Genomic DNA, 27,954 nt, shown 5'->3' with positions numbered 1-27,954 from the left:
TACTATAAAGTGGAAAAAGTAAATTAATCAAATTATTAACAGTGAGTATAAGAGTTTGTTATTTGATGGATTTATACAGCTATTTCGCTAGCTATCGTTTTTTTTAGTACAACGGGCACACCTATACTAATACATAAAATTTTTTGGAAAGCCAGTTTTTTCTGTTCGAAAGCTTGAGAACAGCCGTACCGATATTTCGAAGTTTTGGACACCTATTTCCGACTTTCCAAGCATGGTTATAGAATAAAAATAATACGGCTATGTCATGGGGGCATGGCACTTCCCATACAAACTGAATTTTTCATACTGCATATAAGGATGAGGTGGCAGTAAAAACTAGAACTTGGTATGGAGATAGTATATGAAATCAATCCCATACTCAGTAGAAAAGTGGCAGTTATTGGAAAAGGAGGGCGTGGTCCTCCTTTACATACTGAAACTTATATAATACATATTTCTGCAGGGACTTATAGATCATACAAGTGGAACTATCGTACAGAATATTTCTATGGGTATTTGAGGAAGGATACGGAAATTATTTGTGGAGATTTATGTTAGTAATACTTTACTATAAGAGAAAGAAAAGTGAGTTAGTGGAAAAGAGAAGCTTTCTCGTAGTTGAAAATAGTCTTGCAATTACGTATAACGATAAAATGTTCAAAATCTGGCCTCTGTGTGACATGATGTTTCAGAGTTTTTGTCAAAAACTTCAGCTAGTTTCTGAAGTAATTTTCTAAAATTGCATATATGTTTATTTCATAACATTTCGATTATATTTTGCTACTAAAACTGGGTGATAGCAAGTTCTGAAGATTATTACTAAGTCTTTGACATATATTATGGAAAAATCATTTTAAGCTCATAGGATCATCTGGGATATAGAGTTGTCAAATCGCTGTTATCAAAAATGTGAGGTGTTTATATTCGTAGTAAGAAATGGTGGTGGGTTATAAATCTCCACATACATGCTTGATATGAGTATATATAACCGGTGGAGTCGACATGTCAAGCGAAGATTCTTTTCTACCAATTAGCTATTAGAAGACACATTGTTCGAAAAAAGCCACCCATCCGGTTCTACCGTAGCAGATCCAAGGTATAATGGACATAACCCAGGCCAGTTGCCTAAGCAGCTAAACTGTGCTTTGCGCCATGAGGTTATAATAGTTGCGTTCCATAAGCTTCACGATCTGCAGGTTTTACAGGAAACCAGTTCCAGGTGACCACCTTCCATAAGGTTTATTTATGAGAATACAGCTTTTCCTGCAAATCGTGTAAAACCTGCAAATCGTGAAACATCTGGAACGCAACTAAATAATATGGCATTGTACAGGATGCAAAAAAACGTTATGCTTTGTCAAGTAATGTTAAGTTAACTTTTAAGGTTTTTTCTTTAATTTTAATTCCTAAGCTTGTTTAAAATGGCTTTTATGATCACATAAATAAAATTAGATATAAAAAAAATCCCAACCGTTTTTGTTTGGGCGTAAATGGGTTAAAATAGTCATGCCCTGCGCTGGCAGAACTCCATATGCAGTGCCCTGCGCTGGGCATGGCTGCTTTAAAACGATGGTCTATCTACATACATATGTATGTATGCATTGCCCATCAGCAGCCCACACTTTTGTAAGAGCTATTTACTGCCAAATATTCGGCGGCGATAGATAGTGTAGATAAAAAGCAGCAGCAGCAGTTGTTTCTCTGCCATATGTATATATTTCGATGCATTCAATCATTGACAAAATGCATACAGTTTCGATTGCATTAGCAGTTATGGTTATGTGTGTATTTTGCTCACTCTCAATAATATTCATTCCGAGCTCGTTTCTGCGTGCGTGTACATGCAATACATTTACGAATCCATCTTTTATGTTAGTCCCAGCTCATTTCCCTTACACATAAATAAATATGTATATGTATGACGCTCATTTATGGACCAAATATATTTTAGTCTCCTCCATTTGTTGATTGGGAATTGGTATAGCTACGCATGTACATATACATACATATCGTCGTTTAAAGTAAAAAACCGCGTATCAGAAATTTTTTCCAAGCATTGAATTGGCTCACATAAGCTCTTGCCTCAAGCCTTGTCCATTCGTCTTGAAATTTATTAGCCAGAAATACGATTGTTTTAGAAAAAGGAGAACCATTTTAAAACATGAGTGTTTTTACTCGCAAAAAAATAATTTATGCAACCTTAAATACGCGGTTTTGCATTTTGTTGATACGCGGTTTTGTACTTTGAACGACGATATGTATTTAAGCCTTTTGCCTTTGTACATAGTAATAAATTAAAATTTGTATTTGCTCTGCTTTCGTTCCGTTTGTATATATTAAAGCATTGCATGGGCACAAAAATTTAATTCACACACACAAGGACAATCGAGTAACAAAATGTTTGCACATTTTTTTTTATTGCTGTGCTTTTGCCTTAGCGATGGGCATGGAACTTAATATTCAGTCCCGATCTCGACCATACCGAAATTAAATTTTTAAGTACCAAACCCGCCTATGCCGGCATTGTACCGCGGGTCCCTTGAGTCCAGAAATCTGTCAGTAAGAAAAATTCATATCAAATTAAAATTTATTTAAATAATAATGAAATGTCTAGCATCTTCCGATTACTTCTTTTCTTGTTTCGCTGTTCGTTTTCGTCTCAATAAAACTCTATGTTTTACAACGTTATGTCATACAACGTTTTTAAGGAAGATTTTCTGCATTTGGGGCGGTTACGGGTTGTACCGGGAGTGTCGGGAAAGGATTTTGGTCTCGTCCCGCCCGCAACATTTTTTAAAGACCTTCCCATCCCGGCCATTTTGAAATCAGTACCGTGCATTCCGCGAGTCCCGATATCCCTCGCCCATCTCTATTATGCCTCAAAATCTCTTTGTTGATTTAGCATTTTCATGGTGAATAAGCGTTAAATGGAAATGTGTGTTTTTGTTTAAAATGAAGTTAATTGAAATTGCAGTTGTGGTTTTTAATGTTTCGCGTTTTTGGTTTATATTTTAATGTAAACAAAAATTTGTGTTTACTTTGTTTAAAGTTATGTATGTATGTATGTATAACTTGTACTGAGAAAACAAGTAATTTTTCACCAAGAGATAAGACCGACTTCAATTCTCATATAAAAATTTAAAATTATATATGTTACGAATGAGAAGACTTAACCAAAATATCCTAAAGAAGACTGCGGATGAATAAACCAGTATATTTAAAAAATATCAATTGAGCCGTCATTCTAGGACCCAAACTAAACTATACACGAAGCATTAAATCTATCCACTTCTGGTAAAAGAGCCACCCCATCAGATTATTTTATTGTTCATGCTTTTGCGTCATATGCCAGCACGGGCAGGATCTTACATCGAGAGAGGACCCTACTTCGGAAATGCCAAAGTAGCACTTGTTGGCAAGATAAAATAAGTATGCGTTGGACATCGATGCTGCCATTATTATCGGTGTTAATGCTGGACCCAAGTAAACGAAATTCTCTAAATTCTCGAATTATCAACAGTGGCCTGGGTGCCAACACTGTTTGTTTGATGACAGGTTATATATACATACTTCGTCTTGACCTACGCCAACCAACGCCAAACAGATAGCGAGGTAAAATTGACAGTTTGACGGCTCTATTTTGTATCAGCGACAAATTCTTGTCACAGTGTTTTTTACGAAAACATATATGAAATAGTTTAAACTTGTCAGTAACAAATTTTTTGTCACCGATACAGAATTGCGCTATAAGATAGAGAATTCAGCAAAAAATAGTTTTGTTGGATAAAATTACTACCTTGACGTTCAAAGTGGCCTTAAAAAATTGGGAGATTTAATTTTTTCTTTCTTCAACTATAAACAGTATGCGATGAACTTTTAAAATTCTTCTTTTAATATTTTTTCACCTTTTTACATTTAATTTTCTTCTAATCTTTTGTTTTAATTGTTTTGAATAAAAAAATATATAATTTCGTTTAATTTTCAGAAACTCATTTTATTTTTGAATTAAATTTTCTTTTCATTTAATTTTTTAGAGACTTGTTTTATTAAATTTTTTAATTTCCTTTAAATTTTCATATTTTTTTATGTATTTCTTTAACTTAATTTTGTTTTTTTTTTGAACTTGATTTTTAAAAAACGTATTGCCTCCTCATTAGCAGATCTTTTAATTAGTTGTTTGAAAGACAGAAAAGAGCTTTCGGGATAGTTGCCTTAGATAGTTGTCTTATGAAAAACCTTTGTCTCTCGAACGGCTGTGGTGAATTAAAAAACAATTTCCAGAATTTCCCTGTTATTCAATATGGTTTTCTCGTATTTAAAAAGAAAATGTATTTTTTATCTGTTTTTAAATTCTTCCATGAGATTGCTTTTCCTATAACTTTGAAATGTATCATCGATAATTCATTTGTCCCTAGAAGTGAATTTTTATTCGCAAAGCTTCGAAGATCCACTTTACTTAGGTAAAAATGGGCTTCATTCAATAGTATTTCAATTCCTATTGATGCACTCGTCGAAGTCCTTGAAGTGAAGGGAATCGATATTAATAAATTTCTAAAGTCCCGCGAATTAATTGAAAGTACAGAAAGCGTTGATCAGGTATACATAAGTAATATTAAATATTAACAAATGGTTTGGCGGTATCTATGGGCATGAATGTGGTTGAACATACTACATATGCAATTTTATATTCTCTCGGGTGATTTGTGATTTTAAATATGCGAAATTTCGATTGTGTGCCAATTCAATGACAAACACTACAACTGCGTCAATGTTACACCAGAAAATAGAAGAAAATTTCTAATTTATGAGCAGCGCACATAAGGGATGTCACAATTTTTTGGATTCTAAAATAATTTACAAAAAGTTTAATTTTCACTGATGTGTGAATAAGGCTGGGCAAACATGAAACTCATTTTAAGAGTGCTGCTTCTCGAATAACAAACTGTATTTAGGAAATTAATAGATTCTAGTTTAAAATCATAAATTTAGAATTTTATTTATTCTTCCTAGTTGTTTAGTATTTTCGACAGCCTTAAGTCTGGCCAAAGATTTCGTGCAAAATAATTTAACAAAATTTTCGACATAAAAGCGATCCACCCTATGCCACCTCCCATACCAACGATCGCACATACTTAGTAGGTAAAATATGTATGTATGTATTTATAATCAAAGACAAACAATGGAGCGCATTGAATGCGAAAGGCAGTAACAACAACCACAACAACAACAACGAAATGCGTGCCAAACTACAACGGAAGCAAATACCTGATTTCCCCAGATAACTACGTGTTGGAGCTGGCGGATTTGCACCGTTTGTCACACATTGTTGCATTTTGCATGTTGCATATTGCCTTTTGCATTTGTACATACATACATATCCTCCGCTGGCAGTGGAGGGCGCCATTTGCAAGCTACAATAATTGTTGTTTATGCTTTCAATTGCGTGCGCGAGTTGCTTTACTCGCAAGTTAAACATTCGCTTTTTCATTGTCTTTGCCATTTTCGCCAAATTCGCGGCATTATTTTTACGAATTTGGCGGAGGATTTTAAATGATGGCGCTGCACATTGCTGACACATATGTGGTTACATGCGTGTGTATGTACAGTGACGAGCAAAACTGTAACATTGAGTAACACCTTTTCTTTCAGCTGTCGCTATCTTTCCAAGTTCTAACGACATTCATACTGTTGTTCTGTATTTTTATTGGTACATCTTTGCTTCCTCTGTCATAACGATTTGAAGTCAATTCAACAACATTAAAGAAACCAGCAGACAAAAATGTAAATTAAGGCATATGTTACAGTTTTGCACTCATGTATTTTTAATAAATTTTTGACAATTTTCACAAAAAAAAGAATTATTAACACAATGTTCAGTATGGTTTTGCTTTATTTAGTTTCTGGTTGCAATTTGGCATACCTAATGTGCATGTCTGTAAAAATTCTGGAGGTATAGCCTCCCATATATCCTTGGTTTGCTTTCACAGCTCACGTACTCCATTGGACGGACTTGGATACTTAGTAAGATGCGCTTTTAGTTGATTTCGCAAATTCTCGATGAGATTCATGTCCTCGTATTGTGGAGGTCATTTCAAATTAGCAAATTTCTGCTTTTGTTCCAGTCTTTGCGAACATGTGCAGTGTGTTTTGGTTGCTTTTTCAGCAGAAACTCTAATTTTTTCGACTACATCTTGCAAATTTTGTTGAAATATGAACAGATACTGTTCCTTACGCATAATACGTACAAACGGATCAACAACATTTTTTGAAATACAACCCCAAACTAATATTGACCGACCACTGTGATTCACAGTTTGCCTTACATGATGCGCTTAGGCTTAATTTGGGCCTTTGTTCCAATACCATGCCCGGCCATCTGCTTAAAAGCTATTAATTTAGTCTTGTCAGACCACATAAGCCTCAATTAAATCTTAAAAATGTGTTTTTTATTGCGTTATGTAAGGCCTAACATATCCCAATAGGCAACGGTCCGGTTTTCGCGCGATGCAGCAAAACGCTGCCCCACTCGCACATGTATTTTGATCAAATTTGCTTTTTTCTTCTTTTATGATCCATTTTGCTCAATTTGGCAACTTTTCGCCTCACTATCTACTGATTTGCATTCAATTTTAATACCTTAAGCGCTTCTGTAGTAGTGCCTGCAGCGTTACTTGCTACTAAGTTCACAAGATATCGGACTGTAATATATTTTGACAGACTTCCTTTGTCCTTAGTAACACTTTAGGCTATATTTTTTCTCAGTCTTAACATTTTCATGTGGCAAACTCCACATTTTTTTGCCACTTTCCCTACGGTCCCGCCTTTTCGCAGTAAATCTATTATTTACATTTATGTTTCCTGATTAACCATATTATTTATTGGTGATCACTTCTTGAATAAATTACAATACAGAAAAAAGTCATCTGACTTCCAACTAAGCAAAAGATAACTGTAAAATGCAAAACTGAGAATGAGTGCAAAACTGTAACATTTGCCTTAACTTTCATTTTTGTCTCCAGGTTTTTTTATTGTTGTTGGATTGACCTCAAATCGTTATGAGAGCGGGAGTAGGGATGTACCAATAAGAATATAGAACAAAAGTGTGAAAGTCGTTAGAACTATGAAAGATAGCGGTGGCTGAAATAAAAAGTGTTACATCATGTTACAGTTTTGCTCGTCACTGTATGTATGTATGTACATTTGGGCATAGCTTTGAGCTGAATGTGTTTATCATTGCAGTTGGTATGTGAATTAAGTAATCATCAAATCAATTGGAGCAAACGCTTTACAATTTTTATGTACTGCACATTAGGAGTTACCTGTTTTCAATTTTGTTATGAAAGGAGTTTAAAAAATGTAAAGTTTATTGCGATTTTCGGTAGAATACCCATCCAGGCGGCTTTCCTGCTAATTATTCAAAATCTACGCGATTTCTTAGCCACTAAAATTTCGTTAGCCTTGTAACTTCATACCAAAAAATTTTCTTAAAATTCCAATTAAAGAGCTCAATATTTATACGAAAATTTGTTGAATTCTTCTAAATGCTATATAAAATTTGAAAGCTTGATTGTATGGTTTTTGATAAAGCGTATTCTTATGAAAAGTTTTTGCTTAAAAGATATTGTAAATATTGATTGAAAAGTGAAGCGAACACGATTTGTGCATTTGCACAGATTTGTACATTTTGGCAGTCATAGAGTGGTGTTGTTTAGAAATTAGGAGTCCGGCTCAATAAAAGAATTTCGGAAGAAACACCAATCTGCACCTGCCAAAATGTACAAATCTGTACATTTATTCCATTTCCATTATTTATTCAAATTTTCACTTCAACAGATTTTGATGTGTTAAACAGGGGACACCCACTTTCAGAACGGTTTACATTATAAAGCTTTCTTAAACATCTTCACTTTGACAACCATATTGCAATTTTTCATTAAATTGAAAAAAAAACTATTTTTAAAATACTTCGTTTGAAATTCATATCTTAATATTTCATTAAAGTAACTGATTAAATTTAATTAGAGTTTTAAACAGGTAGAAATACCTTTTCAAAAAAAAAAGAGCTTCTAAAACATTTTGTGTTCCATTTTAGCCAATTTTAAAATCACTTTTAAATAGGTGTCAATCCTTTTTAAACAAACAGTTTTGTTTTTTAAAGCGTTCTCATCTCATACCTATTTCGCATCTAATAATTTATTTGTTTATCCATATATCCAGATATTCTAAAGAGCTAAAGAGATTCGTAAAACTGTTTTCAAAATTACGGAATTTACCGCAAATTATGAAAAAAAATTAAAAATCTAACACCTTTTTTAACTTTGTCTTATTTTTTTGTTCAAATCTGTCCTGCTGTGAAAAAATTTAAGCTCCTTACGACGAAAATCAGCGAATAAATAAACCACTTTTGAATGGTTAAAGGAAAATGTGTAATTTTTTTTTTTTGTATGAAATTGGAGCAAAAAAAGTAACTTATACGCCGGGTCGTACATCGCGTATGAGTAACATTTACCATATTAAAATTAAAATTTTTGTTCATTCGCAATGCAAACTTAAAAAGAAAATATTTGCGGTGAATGAACTGATCTACAAAAATAATATACAGATCCGTAATCTTCAACTCAAAATTGAGTCTACGTGGCTCGGCGTTTTTGCATCATTTAAGCGTCCCTATAGTGTAATAGACCACTTCGTTATTAAACAAACAATTCGTATTTTATTGTATACTTTTAGATTCGAAAATCAGGATATCCGTTTATAATCCCTTATATTTTGATAACCGGATATTCGTGTAGCCGGATATCCGGATATTTGGGTATATAAGTACTCAAGTACTCGAGTATCCGGGTATTCGAATTTTTTAATCAGATCTTTGAAGAGTCGAATAACCGGATAGTCATGAAATCTGCTTAGTACTGCCAGCCTTAGTGTAACCTCTTTCCAAAACTACAACTAAAATTATAGTATTCACAAAGTTCATAGCAAGGGTAAGATTGACATATTTTGAAAATCTCTATGCTATACAAAAATAAAAATAAAAATCCCTGCTCGTAAATAAGTTGACAGAATTCTGGACTCTAAATTTTAAAATACTGATCCACCATATAAAAAATTAACTACCAGACATGAAAGTAGCTGCCCGCTGACCACTTATTAACGGATAAATTCATATTTATGTACTACTTAGGTTATACACATACATACATTTCGTGTATTCAATTGTCACATACCTTTATATATATGTACATACTTATGTACGTATGTATATGTACGAGCGTTTGCAGTCATTCCCACAAGTAGTATAACAAATTAAAGCCCTTCAACATTCGCGTTAATACCACTAAGTAGACAATTATCGGTTTTTGCATATTTGCGCTGGTATTGCGATACTGAAATCGTAAATAAATACATGGGTAAGCTAGCGGATTGCGGATTTTACCCACACACTACTAACTACTTACTACCATTACTCGCTCGTGCATTCAAGCAGAGTAGATTTAGTAGAGCATTTGCAGTTAATTTGCGTTAACTTCGTTTGCATTTATAAGTGCATACTTGCAACATGAGCTGACACAAACATACAACATATCTAGGCACATACATATGTATGTACATATGTACATTAGACCGTACTGCCTTACAAGCATAGAAAAACAGTTCAACGTACAGCCTTCAATCGAAAGTATTTTTTCGAGGCAAATTCGAATAATTAATTCTTTATTTTTTGTTAAGGTGATAACAACTGAGATCTGGTGGATGAGTACTAGAACAGTGTACTTGAGTTCAATAAACTTTTCAGAAAATCACTCAAAGTGGCGAATGTGACTGTGGAAGATATGCCGGAAAATTTTAAGCTGCAAACGCAACGTTCGGCAAAGAAAAAAAGAAATTGCCCTTCAACCGAAATACATGCTTCACAAAAGTTAGTATATGACATTAGGGTGGTATGTTAGGGTCGCAGAAACTGCGATCTGCTTGGCAAGTATCAGAACGGGGCACCTGAGGTTAAAAAATGTTCTCCTTGAGTCGAGCTCATCGTTATATATGTATATATGTACTTTAAGATCGGACTGTAAATGCCGAAAATAAGTATCACGAAAAATTTAAAACGGCGATCCTTTCGTTCGGCCAAGAGACTTTTCTGGTGCGATCTAATGTACATACATAAGTAGTATTTGTGTGTCTATGCTAGCAAATCAATTGGCAGCTAGAAATAGGTAACCACTGCAACTTTGTAAGCTTATGCTGCTGCTTCCGCTCCATAACAGTTATGCATTTGTTGCAATTCTGAATCTAGTATGAATTGATGCATATATGGGGCGTTCCATATCAAAATGGACGGGGTTCACACTTCAAGTGTTTGATTTGTTTCAAATTTTTAGAGTAGATGGACAAATGCTTAAACTTGCACCTTATTATACTAATACTACAAAACTGCATACTCAAAATAATCCTATAAAAACTTAAAAAAAAATTTAAATTTGTAATGTACTCATTTTACTCAACGTTGGTGTAAAAAAAAAAATTCATAACTCAAATTATTGCAGAGTGCACCCCGTAATAATATTCTTAAATATTGCGCAATACTCAGAGCTACCATTATGTTTTTTTTAAATTATTTTTCAGATGGCATATTTTCAAAAACTATTTTTTTTATCAAAAAATTTGTATGTAAAAAATTTTTCAAGAAAAATTTTTGAAGATTTTTTTTTTTTTAATATTTCATTTCAAAGAGAATTTTTATGTGTGTATATGTGATTTTGTTCAAAATTTTTCCTCTCCCCGTTCTCGAAATATTTGGAAAAATATTATATCGGTTTTTTTTTGTTTTTGTGCTGTAAAGCTTTTAAATATGTATTAATCAAGCTAGAATTTCATATTTATTTATTATTTATGTTTATGCATCAACCCTAAAAACTTGAAAAAACAAACACATGAAGTGTAAACCCCTTCCGTTTTGGTATGGAACACCCCATATACATGTGGGTATACATATGTACATATGTATGTTTTTATGCAGGTATTTGCGCTTGTGTTCCTACGCTATTGTTCGTGCACTTACAATTGTGTTTATTACGCACTAATTATTGTACAATTACTAGTATCAGCCGATAATTACAAAATTTATGTAGATTTCGTGATCAATGTTTATTAAAGTAGACAAACTATAAACCAAATGGGTGGTAGACCAGCATATGCATGCATGTATGATACATATTTAGGTACATAAATATATGCAGACATATTCATGCAAATAGTTAGGTAAGCACGTACATACGATAATAGATGAAAACGCCATTTAAGTATATAATCGCCAAATCATAGTGTTATCAATCGGTGATGATCGGAATAGTTTATTGGCTTAGTGACAGCTAAAAAACAAGGACAATTTTTTTTTGCTACACAGAAGATTTAACGCTAATTTATTGTATTAATGGGATCACATACAGTTCCGGATATTAAATGATACACATACATAGTTATAGACAATGTAAACATTTTCGGCAATACCACCGGTGTTGGTCCATCCGCGCTAATTAGGATCATCAAGAAATGTCCAAAGCTCTTAGGCGGTGTTTTCAAGACAACATATAAAAATGTAAGTAAATTGTATTCAAGAAATTTTTCCACAAGCCAGACGTAAATCCTTAAAGCAGCACCTTTAGTGTGCAGAGTTTAGCGTTCGAAGGAAAAATTACCTACTCTCTTTTTCACAAGGCCTTCCGAGTAATGAAGCAGTTTTTTTTGTTTGCAACAGAAACAACAACAGTAACACTTCCCCAGCTATCTGGTGATGACACTCCATAAAGTCCTACACATCGGTCAGGAATTTGGTGAATAAAAAGCACCTGCGCCGAACCTTGTTCCCAGCATTGCTCTGTTTGCAATAATCAAAAATCCGCATGTATTTCCCTGTACTAAAAATCTGTGTTTCATGGCAGTAATTTTTTTACATAGCGTCATAAAAGAAGCAAAAATTGATTCTATCACAAAGCTCAGGCAAGCCAGTAGGTAAGCTCGGATTAGCAGCACCATCTGCCTTCCTGACAGCATAGATATACTATTGGAGAAGATAATCATAAATTGGTTGACGACCTTTACAAACAAATAAGGCGGTTAGCCTTCGGCTTCTTATGGAGTAATCGACACTAGATGGTAATTCAGAAAGCTCGAACTATTAAAAATTAAAATATATATGGGCCCACTACTTTGTGAATATTATACGAAGCTATTATTAATATTTTCATGTATGCTACCAAATTTGGCCCCTAAATATTCTACGTCACATCGGGCGTACCACAGGATTCTGTGCTGTGTGCTTTCTTATGTAATGTCATGCCGAACAAGGTGCTCGCTCTTTATATGAAGTTCTGTGGACGACTTGCCTCTTATTGTTATTACTGAACAGTTAGCGAAAATTTCTGCAGAACCAACGCAATTATAGAGAACATTTTAATCGGCGGCCAGAGGTGGGTTTACCATTATACGAAGTAAAAATCGTTTTGGTAAAACATACATATGTAGGTGTTGTCATGCGCACAATAAACCGATATGTCTATTTTTTCTTCTATTCAACTGACAATGAACCTAAGTCATGAACTGAAAATATACTTGCAGAAGAGTCTAGGACATACAGGCGACAAGCGAGAGAGCAAAAAAACTTGTGCACTTACCACCAAAATGCAGAAAGAAGAAATTGCTAAATTGGGTATAAAGCTTCTGCGGCATTATAACCTGAAACTATGTGCTTAAAAAAATTTTAAAAAATTCGATCTTAGTTTCCAGTTCCATTTTTGTTTTAATTTCTACTTCCGTTAATAGAAAATTGTTTGTGAAAATTAATTTCGTACTTTTCTTTAATTTTCACATCACAAAGTACCAAAAAACAATATCAAATTAATTATAGTGCGCTTTCGTCTTGTTATAATCTACAATTTATGTAGTTTGACAAGCTATCTTAAAAAACCGACAATGCACGATTTTTATATGAAGATGAATTTTTTTTTTTTTTTGAAAGGTAAATGCGTTTTGATAACATGATATTCCTAAAAATAAATATATACACAAAATATATACGTTTATTTTGGCTGTTTTCTACTTACCGCGTCGGGACCGGTGGGAAAATCGACGAAAGGTGGAAATGTTGCCGATTCACCTTTCGGCCCTGGTGGGCCTGGTGGTCCCGGTGGACCACGTATACTATCACCGGGTGGTCCTTTTGGTCCACGTTCACCTTTTTCACCTTTTATTGTACGATAAGCTGTAAAAATAACGAGAAAAGATGTATGAATACCTTACAAATAATGGATAGAATGAAATGAAGTTAATTTGTGCGCACTACGTTGCGTATACGCAACTACATACATATTTTTAAACAAACACATAATCCTCAAATATTACTGACTACGGAAATTTGTATTAACTAAAAGAGTTTATGTATGAAATAACGCCCAAATTCAAAAATCAAATATTTGTAACAAAACGTCACTTTATAGAGCTCTTTAAAATTAGTTTATTTTTTTATGAATAAGAGTTTGCTGCTCATGCTTAAAATGTGTCCAAAATTATTCACTCAAATCAATCTCATAAAAGGGATTACACATCTGCTTTATAATATCGATTAATAATCGGTAGTCAACGATATAGACCTCGAACTTTTTTGTTGCTACAAAACTCTGCCCCGTCAAATCATCTGCTATTCTAACAGTGTTCAAGTTTAAGGTACTTCCATTTGTGTCACAACATCTATTATCATAGGTATGATATAAATTGACCGCGTTACTTTTGGATCCAAAGATTTTTTAAATATGTAAAATCTTTATTGTCACTTGCGATGATCCACAATATTACATAGTGCATCTAAAATGTAAATTTTATGACTATTTTTGCTGCGTTTTTTCCCCTGTAAAAACACACAACACTGATGCACAATTATGCATATGTAAATGTGGTGTACACTTGTTTGTTTACATACGTGAGTACGGTATGGATCAGTGTACCCTGCAGTGAAAACTACTAGTCGGGAACTAGAATCATAACAGTGTTACTTGTAGATTTACTAGTTCGGTGACCAGATTTCTGTGGACAAATATCGGAACATTTCTGAAGTATCGAATCCGTGCATACAATTTTGTTTATAGAATAAAAAGACATAACATCTTTTTATATGTATACACTTAGGTCTTTTCTTATGCGGCGCATGCGTTTCTCAGAAAGCCGCATAAAAATGTTCTTTACTTTGATGCAAAAACGGGGGATGCGTTCCAGTATTTTCAAAAACCGCATAAATTCAGATACTCCATGTAAAAATTCTAAGAACCCGCATAAAAAATCCACTTAGGCAATATTAAGCAAAACCAAAAAAGAGCAGCGCTGTGTTCGGCTATGCCGAAGGCTTCGTACCTTTCATGAACATCTGAAAACTTTACTTTAACAGATTACTGCATCCCACTGGGAAAATAGGTAAGCACCTTACGAGGTAAACCATGTTTTCTTTCAGTTTTTAGTACCAAAATTGTCATCATGGCCAATGTCATCTACTAGTAAAGCACAAAATGAACACCTCCAACGACACATTACATTGTCAGTTGCAAAATAACGTGCAGCCGAAGTTATTTCCAAGCAACGAACTACTCCGAGCGACTGCTCTGCATAACACATAACTTACTTTGTAAAGCGGCTCAGAAGTATGTCTGATACCAAATGTACATTCTAAATTCTTACTTACATAAGGCGGCCACGTCTTTGTTAAAGTAAGGGAGATTCGTCAGTGACGTGGTAAGGACAGCCGGGTGAAGTGCAAGTTTCTGGTAAGGAAATTCTACGGTAACCCCAAAAATCGGTTTTGAGTCATACTTTGAAGGCAACCTGTGTCGTAGAGTTTTTTTGTGAAAAAAGCTCATCGAGGAAATATATTTTGATTTGCCTAAACATCTGCTTCACTGTGGAAGTGCAGAAATCGCTCGTGACTATAAAGGTGCACTTTCTACAATCGCAGTTTCCTCATCCTCAGAGCATATGGTGAAGTAGTTTTCTTGGTCAAGATGTATTTGCTTTAGACAATACGGAATCAGCTCAAAGTCTTTGTTGGGCATGATTTGAACAGCACAGTATTTTCATCGTAAGCTAACCTATGAACCCTGATTGAGAATACCTGGTGTTTAAATCTCTCATCTCTAATATCAACCTCACTCTTTCGTAATTATTTGGTTTTCTAAATTCCAAAAGTATTTTTTTAGTTTGATACTCGTATCTATTTAGCACTATCTATCTATTTAGAAATCCAGAACGCACATTATAACGGAGATATTTCTCTAGTTATTTACAGCAATTATTTACTTACGTCTTTCGTGTGAATACGGAGGTGGCGTTTGTGGTGGAAATCCACTGGCATCGTCCGTCGCCTGAAAATGATGAAAAATAAAAGTGTATGATTAGTGCTTAGAATAACAAAATTTGGTATGACTGCAAAATTTTATTAAAAAAGTGCATATTTTAGAAAAAATTCTCAGGGGTTATGAATTAAAGGAAATTTTATAAAATTTAATTGAAAAATTTTTATGTTAGTTGTTTATAAATCCATGTCAAATTGGGTTTGAAAACAAATCGCTTTCAGCGTTGTGCCATCTTCATTTCATAGAACTAACTAAATTCGACTTTTCAAACAGGTGGTAACCCTGTACAAAATTATAAATCACTAGCATCTGACATTGTCGTACATGTTTTAGTAAACTGACGATTTAAGTTGAATTTAACTTTTTAAACAGATGGTAACGCTCCTACAAATTGTAGTTCAAAAATAAAGTTTTTTCAAACAAATTTAAATTGATAGCCACCGTTTAATGCTTTATTAAATGATTATTAAATTATTTGAATGTAACTATTTAAATAGATGGCAACCTTCTCAAAAACACCTGAAAAATATTCTAAACATTAAAACTGGTAATTTCCAAACATCTTTCGTTTGACACTCATTTTTTAATATCTCATACAAATTTAGTGCAATTTCAATTAATACAACTTTTTAAACAGTCGGCAACCCTCTTAAAAGATTTTCAAACTAAAACTTTTTTAAATATTGCGATACGTATTTAAATTACCCAATTTCTCTAATTTAAATTTAATTTGATTTTTACATAGGTGGCAACGCTCCTACATGTAGTTTAAAAACTAAACATTTTTAAACCCATCACATTTAATACCCATCTTTAACTTATTAAATAATTTGAATTTAATTTTTTAATAGGTGGCAACACTTCTCAAATAACTAAAACTTTATTGCACATCTGCAGGCCAAGCTCGTTAATTTGACGCCTCATTTTTGAAAATTCAACGAACAGCCCAAATTGACAAAATCAGGCTTCCTAAAATTCATTTGTTCTTATTTTATATGGGTTGAAATCTTCCTTTTAAATTTAAAAAATGGCGTGAGTACAATTTAATACATTAAAAAAATAAATAAAATTTTTTAGCAGTATCCCACGGGTACATACATAGTTTACAATGGTCGCGGTTCACAAAGCCGCCGCCAGCGTTCGAAGTTTTAAGAGCTTGATAACTTTTTTTTTAAAAAAAACGCATAAAATTTGCAAAATCTCATCGGTTCTTTATTTGAAACGTTAGATTGGTCCATGACATTTACTTTTTGAAGATAATTTCATTTAAATGTTGACCGCGGCTGCGTCTTAGGTGGTCCATTCGGAAAGTCCAATTTTGGGCAACTTTTTCGAGCATTTCGGCCGGAATAGCCCGAATTTCTTCGGAAATGTTGTCTTCCAAAGCTGGAATAGTTGCTGGCTTATTTCTGTAGACTTTAGACTTGACGTAGCCCCACAAAAAATAGTCTAAAGGCGTCAAATCGCATGATCTTGGTGGCCAACTTACCGGTCCATTTCTTGAGATGAATTGTTCTCCGAAGTTTTCCCTCAAAATGGCCATAGAATCGCGAGCTGTGTGGCATGTAGCGCCATCTTGTTGAAACCACATGTCAACCAAGTTCAGTTCTTCCATTTTTGGCAACAAAAAGTTTGTTAGCATCGAACGATAGCGATCGCCATTCACCGTAACGTTGCGTCCAACAGCATCTTTGAAAAAATACGGTCCAATGATTCCACCAGCGTACAAACCACACCAAACAGTGCATTTTTCGGGATGCATGGGCAGTTCTTGAACGGCTTCTGGTTGCTCTTCACTCCAAATGCGGCAATTTTGCTTATTTACGAAGCCATTCAACCAGAAATGAGCCTCATCGCTGAACAAAATTTGTCGATAAAAAAGCGGATTTTCTGCCAACTTTTCTAGGGCCCATTCACTGAAAATTCGACGTTGTGGCAGATCGTTCGGCTTCAGTTCTTGCACGAGCTGTATTTTATACGGTTTTACACCAAGATATTTGCGTAAAATCTTCCATGTGGTCGAATAACACAAACCCAATTGCTGCGAACGGCGACGAATCGACATTTCACGGTCTTCAGCAACACTCTCAGAAACAGACGCAATATTCTCTTCTGTACGCACTGTACGCATTCGTGTGGTTGGTTTAATGTCCAATAAAGTAAACTGAGTGCGAAACTTGGTCACAATCGCATTAATTGTTTACTTGGTCGATTATGTAGACCATAAATCGGACGTAAAGCGCGAAACACATTTCGAACCGAACACTGATTTTGGTAATAAAATTCAATGATTTGCAAGCGTTGCTCGTTAGTAAGTCTATTCATGATGAAATTTCAAAGCATACTGAGCATCTTTCTCTTTGACACCATGTCTGAAATCCCACGTGATCTGTCAAATACTAATGCATGAAAATCCTAACCTCAAAAAAATCACCCGTTATACTACTTTTATTTATTTTTTGTTTTAATGCTCTTCCATACCTTTCAACTACCTTTCTTTATGCACAACAAAAATTGACAATGCATTTTATGCTTCGCGGCACAAAGCAAAATGTGACACATTTTTCATAGCTTTTCAACTTTTTTTGTTTTGTTTTTTTTGGTAACTTTGTATGAATTTTTTTTTCTTCTTTTACTTCATATTGTTTGCACTTCAACATTTTTGGTTTTCCTACTCCAATGCACAATAAAAATTTATTTGCAACTTATCAATATGTTACGAGCAAATAAAAATTCCAGAGCCAACATTGGCATGAATACGAGTACGCGATGTTTCTCTTAGCCAACGCTCACCAACTAAAGCTGACTTTGCTTTTGTTTGCTAGTGTATAAGTATGTGTGTATGTATGTATGTATGTGCAGCCACAGCTGTGACATTTTTCCAATTCGAATGTGGGTGTGCATCACCTCTAGTGGGTGTAAAATAAATGTTGTGTAAGCGCTTTGAATATGAACCATAAATATGTGTATGTATGTATGTATGTATGTATGTATGTATGTATGTGGAGCAATAAAGAGGCCAAAGAAAAAAAAATATAAGGAAATATGGCAAATGGCAAATGGTAGTCAAAGCGAGAACAAGTGCAATAATAACATGTACCATGAAAATGGCTAGAAGCGTTATAGAATTTACTATGTAACTACGTAAAAAATAAACAAACCAAAAAAAATACATGGTTGGTTGCTTGCTTTTATTTATTGCAATTTGTTGGAAACAATGAGTTTCTGAGTTCAGAACATCAGAAATGTTCAATGTGTAACTTATACATAAATACATCTCTATAAATCTATGTATGTACTATATACTATTGAACTGTTACTATTTGCATTTGTATGTACGCATTTATATTTTATTTTGTTTGCTTCAGTTGAAAATATTTCGTGAGCATTTACAATTCGTATTTACAATTCGTTGTAGTTGAGTATTTTGTACGAACGACATTGTGTTGATGATAATCCTACTTATTTTAATACAATTTTGAACAATAGCAGCAAATTTGTATATGTAAAAACATTTCGATAAATGTACTTTTAATAATTTAAAAACCTGCAGTGTACATTTTTTTTTAAGTAAAACTGTCCTTTAATTATAATTTTATCTGAAATGCTGGGAGTGCATTGGCATATAATCCCACTTCTGAGTATCTTATCCCCCATATAGGCAAACATGTTTTCTTTGCACCACTTTCACGGCTAAAGCATACTTTTAAAGTATAATGAATTGCATATCATTAGAAAGGTATTTGATTGCTAACTTGCAGAAAATTACTCAAATGAAGATAAAGGTCAGTACAAAGGTAAGGAAAAAGACAAACATTAAAACTAAAAAAAAGATAAGTGTATAAAGAAAAAAATAAAGACAAACAAACCACGAAGACAAAGATAGAGATAGACAGATAAAAATAAACAAAAGAAGATAAAACTTTTATGTTATGTTATGCTGTGTTATGTTATATCAAGTTATGTTATGTTTTGTTAAGCGCATAAAAATACAGCGATTGCGTTGGCTTGGACATGTTGTACGCATGGATGACGACTCTCCGGTGAAAAGATCCTTCGACTCCGCACCCATGGGTGGACTACGAAAGCAAGGGCGCCCAAGAACGTAATGGAAGGACCAAGTGCAGAAGGACCTGTCTGCCCTCGGGATAACCAACTGGCGCAAATTCGCGCAGGATAGAAGCAATTAGAAAAGCTTTTTGGTCTCGGCCCAAACCGACAAACGGTTGTAGTGCCAGATAAGAAGAAGATGTTATGTTTTGTTGTGTTATGCTATGTTATGTTATGTTGTGGTATATTATATCATGTTATTTTAAATTATGTTATGTTATATTAGGTTCAGTTATGTTGTTCAACGCATTTCTTGTCACATCAACTTCTCTAAGTTCACCTTAACCCAACACACCTCATTTCATGACAAATAAATCCAGCTAACTTCAGCTCACCTCACCTCAGCTCAACTCACCCTAACTCACCTTAACTTATTTAAACTCACCTCCCCTGAACTCACTTCGCTGCAATTCACTTTACCGTAACTCAACTCAACTCAACTCACCATAACACACCTCAACTCCACTTAGTTTTACTGGTTGAACTTCAACCGCTGGGCGAAAACTAGTAAACTTAAAGTTCCGATCAAGGTGTATTATGCCTCATAACCATGTAAACGTCGTAAACTTATTTAATAATTGTATGCAAAATCGGTTTAATTACGAGGTTTACTCGGTTTCGAGGCACTTAATGAATACCCATATTAAGAATTTCATTGGTTGGTATGTTTAAGCGGTGATAGCGGTCAAGATCTTATCGGAAAACTCGCTGCGTTTATAATATTTCACTCAGAGAAAATGCCCAAAAATTAGACAAAGCAGCAAAATTATTTTTCAATTGAAATTTTTTCAGTTTTCCAGTCATCAGTGTATACAATAAAAGAAGAGAAAAATAGTTCAGTTCAGAAATACTGCTTGCTGGTGCGTACTTTAGTAGCTTCCTAGCCTACGCATGTTTAAGGATTCAAAATTTTGAATTTCACATTTTTCTTAACACTAAACAAAAGCGCACCTTTTTACCGCCAAACCGGCTAAAGTGACACACAAAACAAAGTTTTTTATTCTTTTTGAATTTATACTTATATTTTAAGTGATTTTAGATAACTAAGCATGGCTTCTTTGAAATGCGATTTTCGTTGTTAAAATCTAAATTTAAATAGAACTCTAAATTCAATATTTCAAATTCAAATCAATCAATGGGTTAAAGGTCAACTGACTGAAGACTTTACTTAAAGCACTTAGAAAATTATATCTATGTATATTCATATACATTTACGCATTTACGCATCAGTGGTTATTAATTTTAATTCGAATAGCCATAACCAAATTTATTCAAATATGTGGCACGTCTGTACGCAATTATTTACAAACAAAGAATGGTTGAAATTTTCAAGAAATTTTAATTACCAAAAATACCTCACAATAACAATGTAGTATGCACATATGTATGTACATATGTACTCGTATGAAGTGTAAATTTCGTTCAGTTCGTACAGGTTCATTAGGCCAAACTGCTGTACATATTCATTTTCGTTTGCTATTGTTTAAAATGATTTTATTAAACTTTTTCCTTAGAAATTGTTATAACGCAAGTAAGGATTTCATATAACGAAAAGTTCGAATCAATTACTTTACTAGTGATTAATACGTACAGTGACGAACAAAAGTATTGGCACAGTGAATTTTTCGCCATATATGCAAAGTTTTTTACTGTAATTTATTTTCGATAATTTTTTATAAAAATATAGTTCATTTTACACCAGAAAACGTAATAATAAAATCTCTAAAATTTGTGCAAAACTCAGGAAAATTCTTTAAATTTGCACACTAATTTGCAACTTTTTATTCAGATTTAAACAAAAATTCAAAGTACGCAGTTTTATAGCCCATTCAAATTTAGTATAACAAAGTGCAAGTTTAAAGTTGCTAGAAAATCGCGTTGATTTTTGGCAAGTTTTTTAGTGGAAGGTGTTGCTCATTTTCTCCATACAAAAAAATAATTGTCGAATTACTTTGTATGGAAGAACTTGCGTGAAAAAAAATTACCAAAAGTCAATGCGATTTTCTAGCGACTTCAAACTTGCACTCTGTTATTCTAAATTTGAATGGGCTATAAAACTGCATACTTAGAATTTTTCTAAAAAATCTTAATAAAAATAAGTGTGCAATTTTAATGAATTTTCCTGTGTTTTGCACAAAGGTTAGAGATTTTATTATTATGTTTTCTGGTGTAGAATGAATAATATTTTTACAAAAAATTATCGAAAATAAATTAGATAAAAGAACTTTGCATATATTGCGAAAAATTCACTGTGTCAATACTTCTGTTCGGCACTGTATGTACATAAGTATATACTCGTAAATATGTATGCGCGTTGGAGCTTCTAACTGCATTGAACAACGTCAACAACAATATTCGCAACTTCTATGGTGCTGTATTGCATTTGGAAATATTCGAAATTCATATTCAGATCTACTACATTTAGCTTTGATATTTAATTTGGAAATTTATATTTGCTTTTTGTTTAATATTTGTTATTTGCTTACCACACTTACATACATAGGTTGGTATGTACATATGTATGTATATGTTTTCAGCAAAATATGCAAGTGAAATTTTTGAGTGCGGAAATATCATGAAATACTCTGGCATAAGCCGAAAAAATATTAAAATTCTGTTCCTTTATTAGTTGGCAAATTAATTCTACAGACTTTGGATGATATTCGTATGTAAACACTCATACATACACACATACTGAAAAGAGAGTGGTTATTTTAATTTATAATTTTTGTGGAAAAAATCCTAAACAAATACTCTCAAATAAATAAAAGTTCAACAAAATATGAGTATATACATTAGGGCGGGACAATTTGTATGGGAGATTTTTCTGACTATGCGCGTATAGCGCAGAAGGATTCTAAGCCTAATTCTAAACAAGTTTACCGAAGAAACCGTGGGTCTAATATCAATCTGGAATTTGCCAAATTGCAAAAATAGGTTTCTTAGCACTTTGCTGTTGTGTCGTAAAAAAGTGCCTAAATTTTACACAAAAACAGGCAATGAGGGGTTTTTTTGGTATGGGAAATCCGTTTATGCACTTATAGTTTTCCAAAAACTTCCAACAAAGGGCGCAACTGTGAAAATTTTAAGATTTTCTTCAAAACCTATTTTCGCAATTCGCCAAAATCCAAATTGATTTAAAATAATTGACCCGGACTAGTACACCTAAATAAAATTTGAATGTAAAAAAAAAAAATTGACAAATATTTCTCTTTACGTGTTGGTTTACTATTTGATTTTTCATTATCTTTTATTTGCACCTGCATATCTTTTGTTATAGCTTTGAATTTTTGGTTAATCTTTACATGGAAAAGCTAAGTTTTTAATGGAAAATTTTTGAAAGTAAGACTTACATAGCCCCACTTAACCATTTCACAATAATTAAGACTCTTCATGTTTCATTGAATTTCGGGTGCTCAAATTTAAAATTGCTATTCATAATTTTTGTTTTTTAAATTCTAACCTAAAACTTACCACGAAATTCTTGTTTTCTGAAAAAGTATACACAAAGAAGACCTCAAATAATTCCGTGAACAAGGCTGCCATTCCAAAGAATAATATGGAGCTGCTGTAACGACATTTGTCTCCTAGGCGAGTGTAACTAAGACTTCGTAGCCAGTTAGCTAGAGGAAGTATTGTAGTCGAGTTAGATGACGCTCTGGCCATGGGAGTGTGAGTAGAAAGCCAACTGCAACCTCCGCTACTATTCACACCCACATAGGAACAGGCCAGGGAAGAAGCTAAGCTATTAAGTACTAAAATATCTCTAACTTCGATAACAAATTAAGATTTTAATAATCTATAGGGTTTGCAGAGATACATACTAGTTAGTGAGCAACTCAGGTAGGTGGAAGGATTTGCCATGAAAATAACTGAATTCGCAAGGTGAATCAAAGAGAACCCTGAATTAAATAACTGGTTATATTTTAAGATTTTCGTCAAAATATTTCGGAAAATTATTAAGACCGATGCGAGCTAGACAGATTTGAAATTACCTTTAAAAATCTCATTATTTTGATTTATTTGATAAAATTAAAAAATTTTTTTTTTTGCAGACTTTTAAGTTAAACGCCTCTTCGATGTGAGATGTTTTTTAAGAAAAGATATTATTAAAAGCCTGTATGATTTGTTTCAAATATTTAGGGTTGATGCATATACATAGATAATATATAATAATGAAATTTGAGCTTGGTTAATAAATTTTTAAAAATTTTACTGCATAAAAGCAAAACAAATCGATTTTATAGTTTTCCACATGTCTCGAGAACGGGGCGAGGAAAAAATTAAAAAAGTCACACATGCACACATCAAAATTGTCTATTAAATATTAAAAAAAAAAATTTCTTGAAAAATTTTTCACATACACATTTTTTGATAAAAAAACTGCTTTTGAAAATATGACATCTCAAAAAAAAATAAAAATTTAAAAAAATCCCAATGGTAGTTCTGAGTATTGCGCAATATTTACGTATATTATTATGGAGTGCACTTTACAATAAATTGAGTTATGAATTTTTTTTACACCGAAGTTGACTGAAATGAGTACATTACAAATTAACAAAATTTTTTTAATTTTTTTTTGAGTATGCAGCTTTATAGCCCCTTAAATTTTATTATTATAAAGTGCAAGTTTTAAAAATATGTACGTTTTCTCTGAAAAATTATCATGTGATTTCCAATCAACGTCGTTAGTTGACATGCTTCAACTTCTCGGGGGTTTATTAAGATGTCTTTCATGAATTGAATAGTACAATTCAATTGTATCAAGCAATAACAACAAAAAGAACTTCAACCAACAATTACCAACTTCAATCTGATGAGCCCCCGCTGAGAGGTAGCAGCTGCGACTATAAGGCAAACTTGTATATATACATATAAGACACACGGACATATACATACATACAAATACATAACTACCTCGCCCGTGCAACCATTACAAAAGAATCTGTGGCTGCGGATAAATTGATTCTCGTTATACGCCCGAATACCCCTCCATTGTGTAAATGTCAGTCACAGGCATAGAAAATGATTTCGTTCGAGAATAACTACAACAACTACTTACAACAAATTTTGCTTTCAAACTTTGCCCACAACCCACACACAATTCTATTTTTGCACATATCCTATGGTCCATTTGAGTCAACATTTAACAATTATGGTAGTTTTAGTGTAGTGTATAGTGTATTAGTTTGTGTGTACATGTGCATATAAATATGTTTTTTTTTTTTTTTGTAAATATGTACATATGAGCTTGTTTAGGCCTGATAGAAATCACTACCACTCGTGAAATAGTTTGTTGGAAATAATGCCGATATAATAGATAGCGAATATTGGAAAAGGACAATATACATACATACAAACATAGAAACATATTAACATTATTGTAACCTTTCCTCTTCTATATGAAATTGACAAGTTACATTTAGTTTTCTGCAAAACTTCACATTGAGGTCGCCAACCGAGTATAAAGAGCACATGCAGACTAGTCAGAGACAAAAAATTGGCAAACTTGCTTGCCATTTCGATCAATTTAGAAGTAAAATATATCTAGCGAAGATTTGTTGTCTAATGTAATCAGCTGTTCAGTCGAACATTGCACAAAATGATGTCGTTGTGCCCAGAGAACGTATTGACTAGAAGCTTTTTAGATAAGAAATTTCAGGCTCATGCTCACTAAGATTATGTAAGGACGAAGCGAAGGCTCCCTGTTGAATATATCTTCTGGCTGGGAACTTTATAAATCTGTACTGGTAATCCACAAGTACAAAATAAGAAACACAAAATGGTCTTTGTGAAGGACATTCTGCAGGATCTTAGAGTAGTGTCATGAATCCTACAAATTTAAATATATTCTTGCGAATAGCCCCGTTTTTTTTAGTGCTGCCTAAAATTTGAATGAAGAATTTAGACCATAAAGAGATGGGGAGTAGTCTTATAAGCTTTTCATTTATGTCCATTTTTCTGCCACTCCTCCCTGGCAAAGCCTTCGCCCTGCCAAGGAATAGCTCATTTCAAATTTTTGGCTGGATTTCATACATACAAATTGTACGAGGAGTGGGTATATTCATAAATATTGGCGAGCCGTCAGGGTGATATTTATTCTGGAGGCGAAAACAGCTCTAAGGTTTTACCTTAGGAATTTGGGCAAATCAGTCTCTCTTCGTTTCTGCCAAACACCCAGAAGTGACCGATTGATTTGTATAAAATAAATGGAACTTCTGGAGATTATCTATCTAAAGCACTGCATGCTTGTAGTAAAGGAAAGTCTGTGGAGACCGCCCTTAAAAAAATGTATGTAGCACTTCTAGTCTGGAGACAAACGTTTTTTATTGGGAAATAAAAAAATGTGAACTACACTGTCGGGAACGCTTTATATTTTGGTCATATTTCCGACTTCCGCTTTGGACCGAAAGTGGGTTAATCATACCGCAAGTCCAGCCTTTTAAATGGAGCTTACATATTTTTATTAAATATTCGGAATTTGTAGTCAAAAATACGTAACATTTTTTTGCAACTTTTTTCTTGGAAGTGCCTGTTTCAACCTGTTTCTCTCATGTATGTCACAATGTAAACGGACGGACTTACAGTCTTTTTAACCCAGCTAGAGCATCGCAGATTTGGTAGTTCATATTTTTTCGTTTTCCGATAAAAAAAAACATTTTCCATTTTCGGAGGGGTGGACGGGTGGGCTAAGATAACCGTTGTATGTATTGTTTTTTTTTGCTGTAGAAGGCTCAACTGACATCTTCACTATTTCCAGATACAAATTTAAGTATGTATGCACATGCGTATGTATCAATATATGCATAGCTCTTAAACATAATGGTAATAAGTTTTTCCATTAAATCCTTAGCTGCCATGCGTCGAATGCGTTCAATACGCGCACATACACACATCTGAGCATGTTTACATGCTCTGCTGATAGTACATAAATACACATACATATAGGTAGTACATATGTATGTACATTAGAATGGGTCGAAAAAAAAAGTTGCTAATGTCCGCCCCTAAATTTAAAGATTATGTTGAGAGGGTTCTGGAAAAATTTTTTTTTTTTTTTTTTAACCCTCCGAAATACAGCCGAAATGGTTTTTTCGTTGTAACTTGGTTATTTGACGGCCGATTTTTAAAATTGATATGTCATTATTTTTGTCTTGAGAAGCTTCACTTTTCGTTCTTATGTCTTTTTAAGCTTTGAAGTCGCGTTCGCATGATAAGGGCAGAAACTAAATTTTACCCCCCCTAAAGTATATTTTTTTCCTTACCAAACGAAAGTACTTAAAAATTCAAGAAAATGTTGCCTTCAAACTATATTACTAAAATAATAAACAAAGGAGTTATAGCACTTTTAATATCACAGGTCAACATGAGTTTCAGATGTAAGTATAATAACACAGTACAACAAAAATTGATTTTTTTTATGCAACAGAGTAACCTAAATTTAAGGATTATGTTGAGAGGATTTCGAAGTTTTTATTTTATTTTTTTTTTAACCCTTCGAAATACAGCCGAAAAGGTTTTTTCGTTGAAAGTTGGGTATTTGACGGCCGATTTTTAAAATTAACATGTCATCACATTTCCTTTTAAGCTATGAAGTCGTTTACCCATGGTTAGGTCAGCTAACAAAATTCGCCCCCACAAATTCCTCCAACAGTTTTCTTAGTTGGAAATTTAATCTCACTGCTTTCGTACCAATTTAGGTACATTTTTGCTACGATTTTTCCCAAATTCATACTCTTTGTTTTCGTCGCATCAGCAACCCGGGGAGTGCAAAACTGACGCTGTCAATAGCGAGCTAACCTCTTGTAATTTAATCATGCCAATAAATTTTATAAATTGTGGAAGTCAAAGTAAATAAGTGAGTCAAACCTGTTGTTTCGTATTGATAATAATAATTTATAATTAATACCATAAATTGTGCTGGTGAAATAAAATTAAAAAGTGACTTAACAGTGTGTGCAATTTAAAAATGGCTTTCGTTAAGCGCGATATTGATATTAAAATGTTACCTACGAAACGTGGTGTTATTGAATATTTTTTGTTCCTTAAATATTACGGCTCTGCAAGTGTTCCAAAAAAATCGAAGTCTCAATGAATATTTGCCAATAGTTATGAACACAATTTCAAAGTTGTGGCAGCAGGCAAACATCCCTATAGTTACAAGAACTACGCTCCGGAGAAACATTGAAAGCCTCCTTCAAAGTTATTACAATGTAAAAAAACATCCTTATGAATATAATGATCAGGAATGGAATAAAATATTGTTAATTTCAAAGTGTAAGTGCATTATGGACTTAAATCGACAATGTGATTGCCCTAGTGCAAGTAGAGTTCCAACCGCGGTAAATGACTTTCTTTATGATCAATGCGGGCCAAGGCTTTTGTCATTAGATAGTGGGCTTGATCATACTAACGGGTGATTTTTTTGAGGTTAGGATTTTCATGCATTAGT

The 27,954-nt window shown here is 33.5% G+C and overlaps 1 protein-coding gene across 1 annotated transcript in view; it reads right to left on the bottom strand.

Moving 5' to 3' along the window:
* The window catches only part of LOC118746906 (collagen alpha-1(XVIII) chain), a gene marked incomplete at both ends in the record, with an annotated part of 818,664 nt that overhangs the window by 257,380 nt on the left and 533,330 nt on the right, over positions 1-27,954 (bottom strand). Inside the window, 2 exon segments of the mRNA XM_036480887.1 lie at positions 13,101-13,258; positions 15,341-15,401. Coding sequence (XP_036336780.1) covers positions 13,101-13,258; positions 15,341-15,401 — 219 coding nt within the window.

The sequence above is a fragment of the Rhagoletis pomonella genome, unplaced genomic scaffold, assembly GCF_013731165.1.
Source record: "Rhagoletis pomonella isolate Grant_MI unplaced genomic scaffold, Rhpom_1.0 Rhpom_scaffold_00011, whole genome shotgun sequence".
NCBI classification, from domain to species: domain Eukaryota; kingdom Metazoa; phylum Arthropoda; class Insecta; order Diptera; family Tephritidae; genus Rhagoletis; species Rhagoletis pomonella.
Note: the sequence above shows the minus strand (reverse complement) of the source record. Positions and strands in the feature narration are given on the sequence as shown.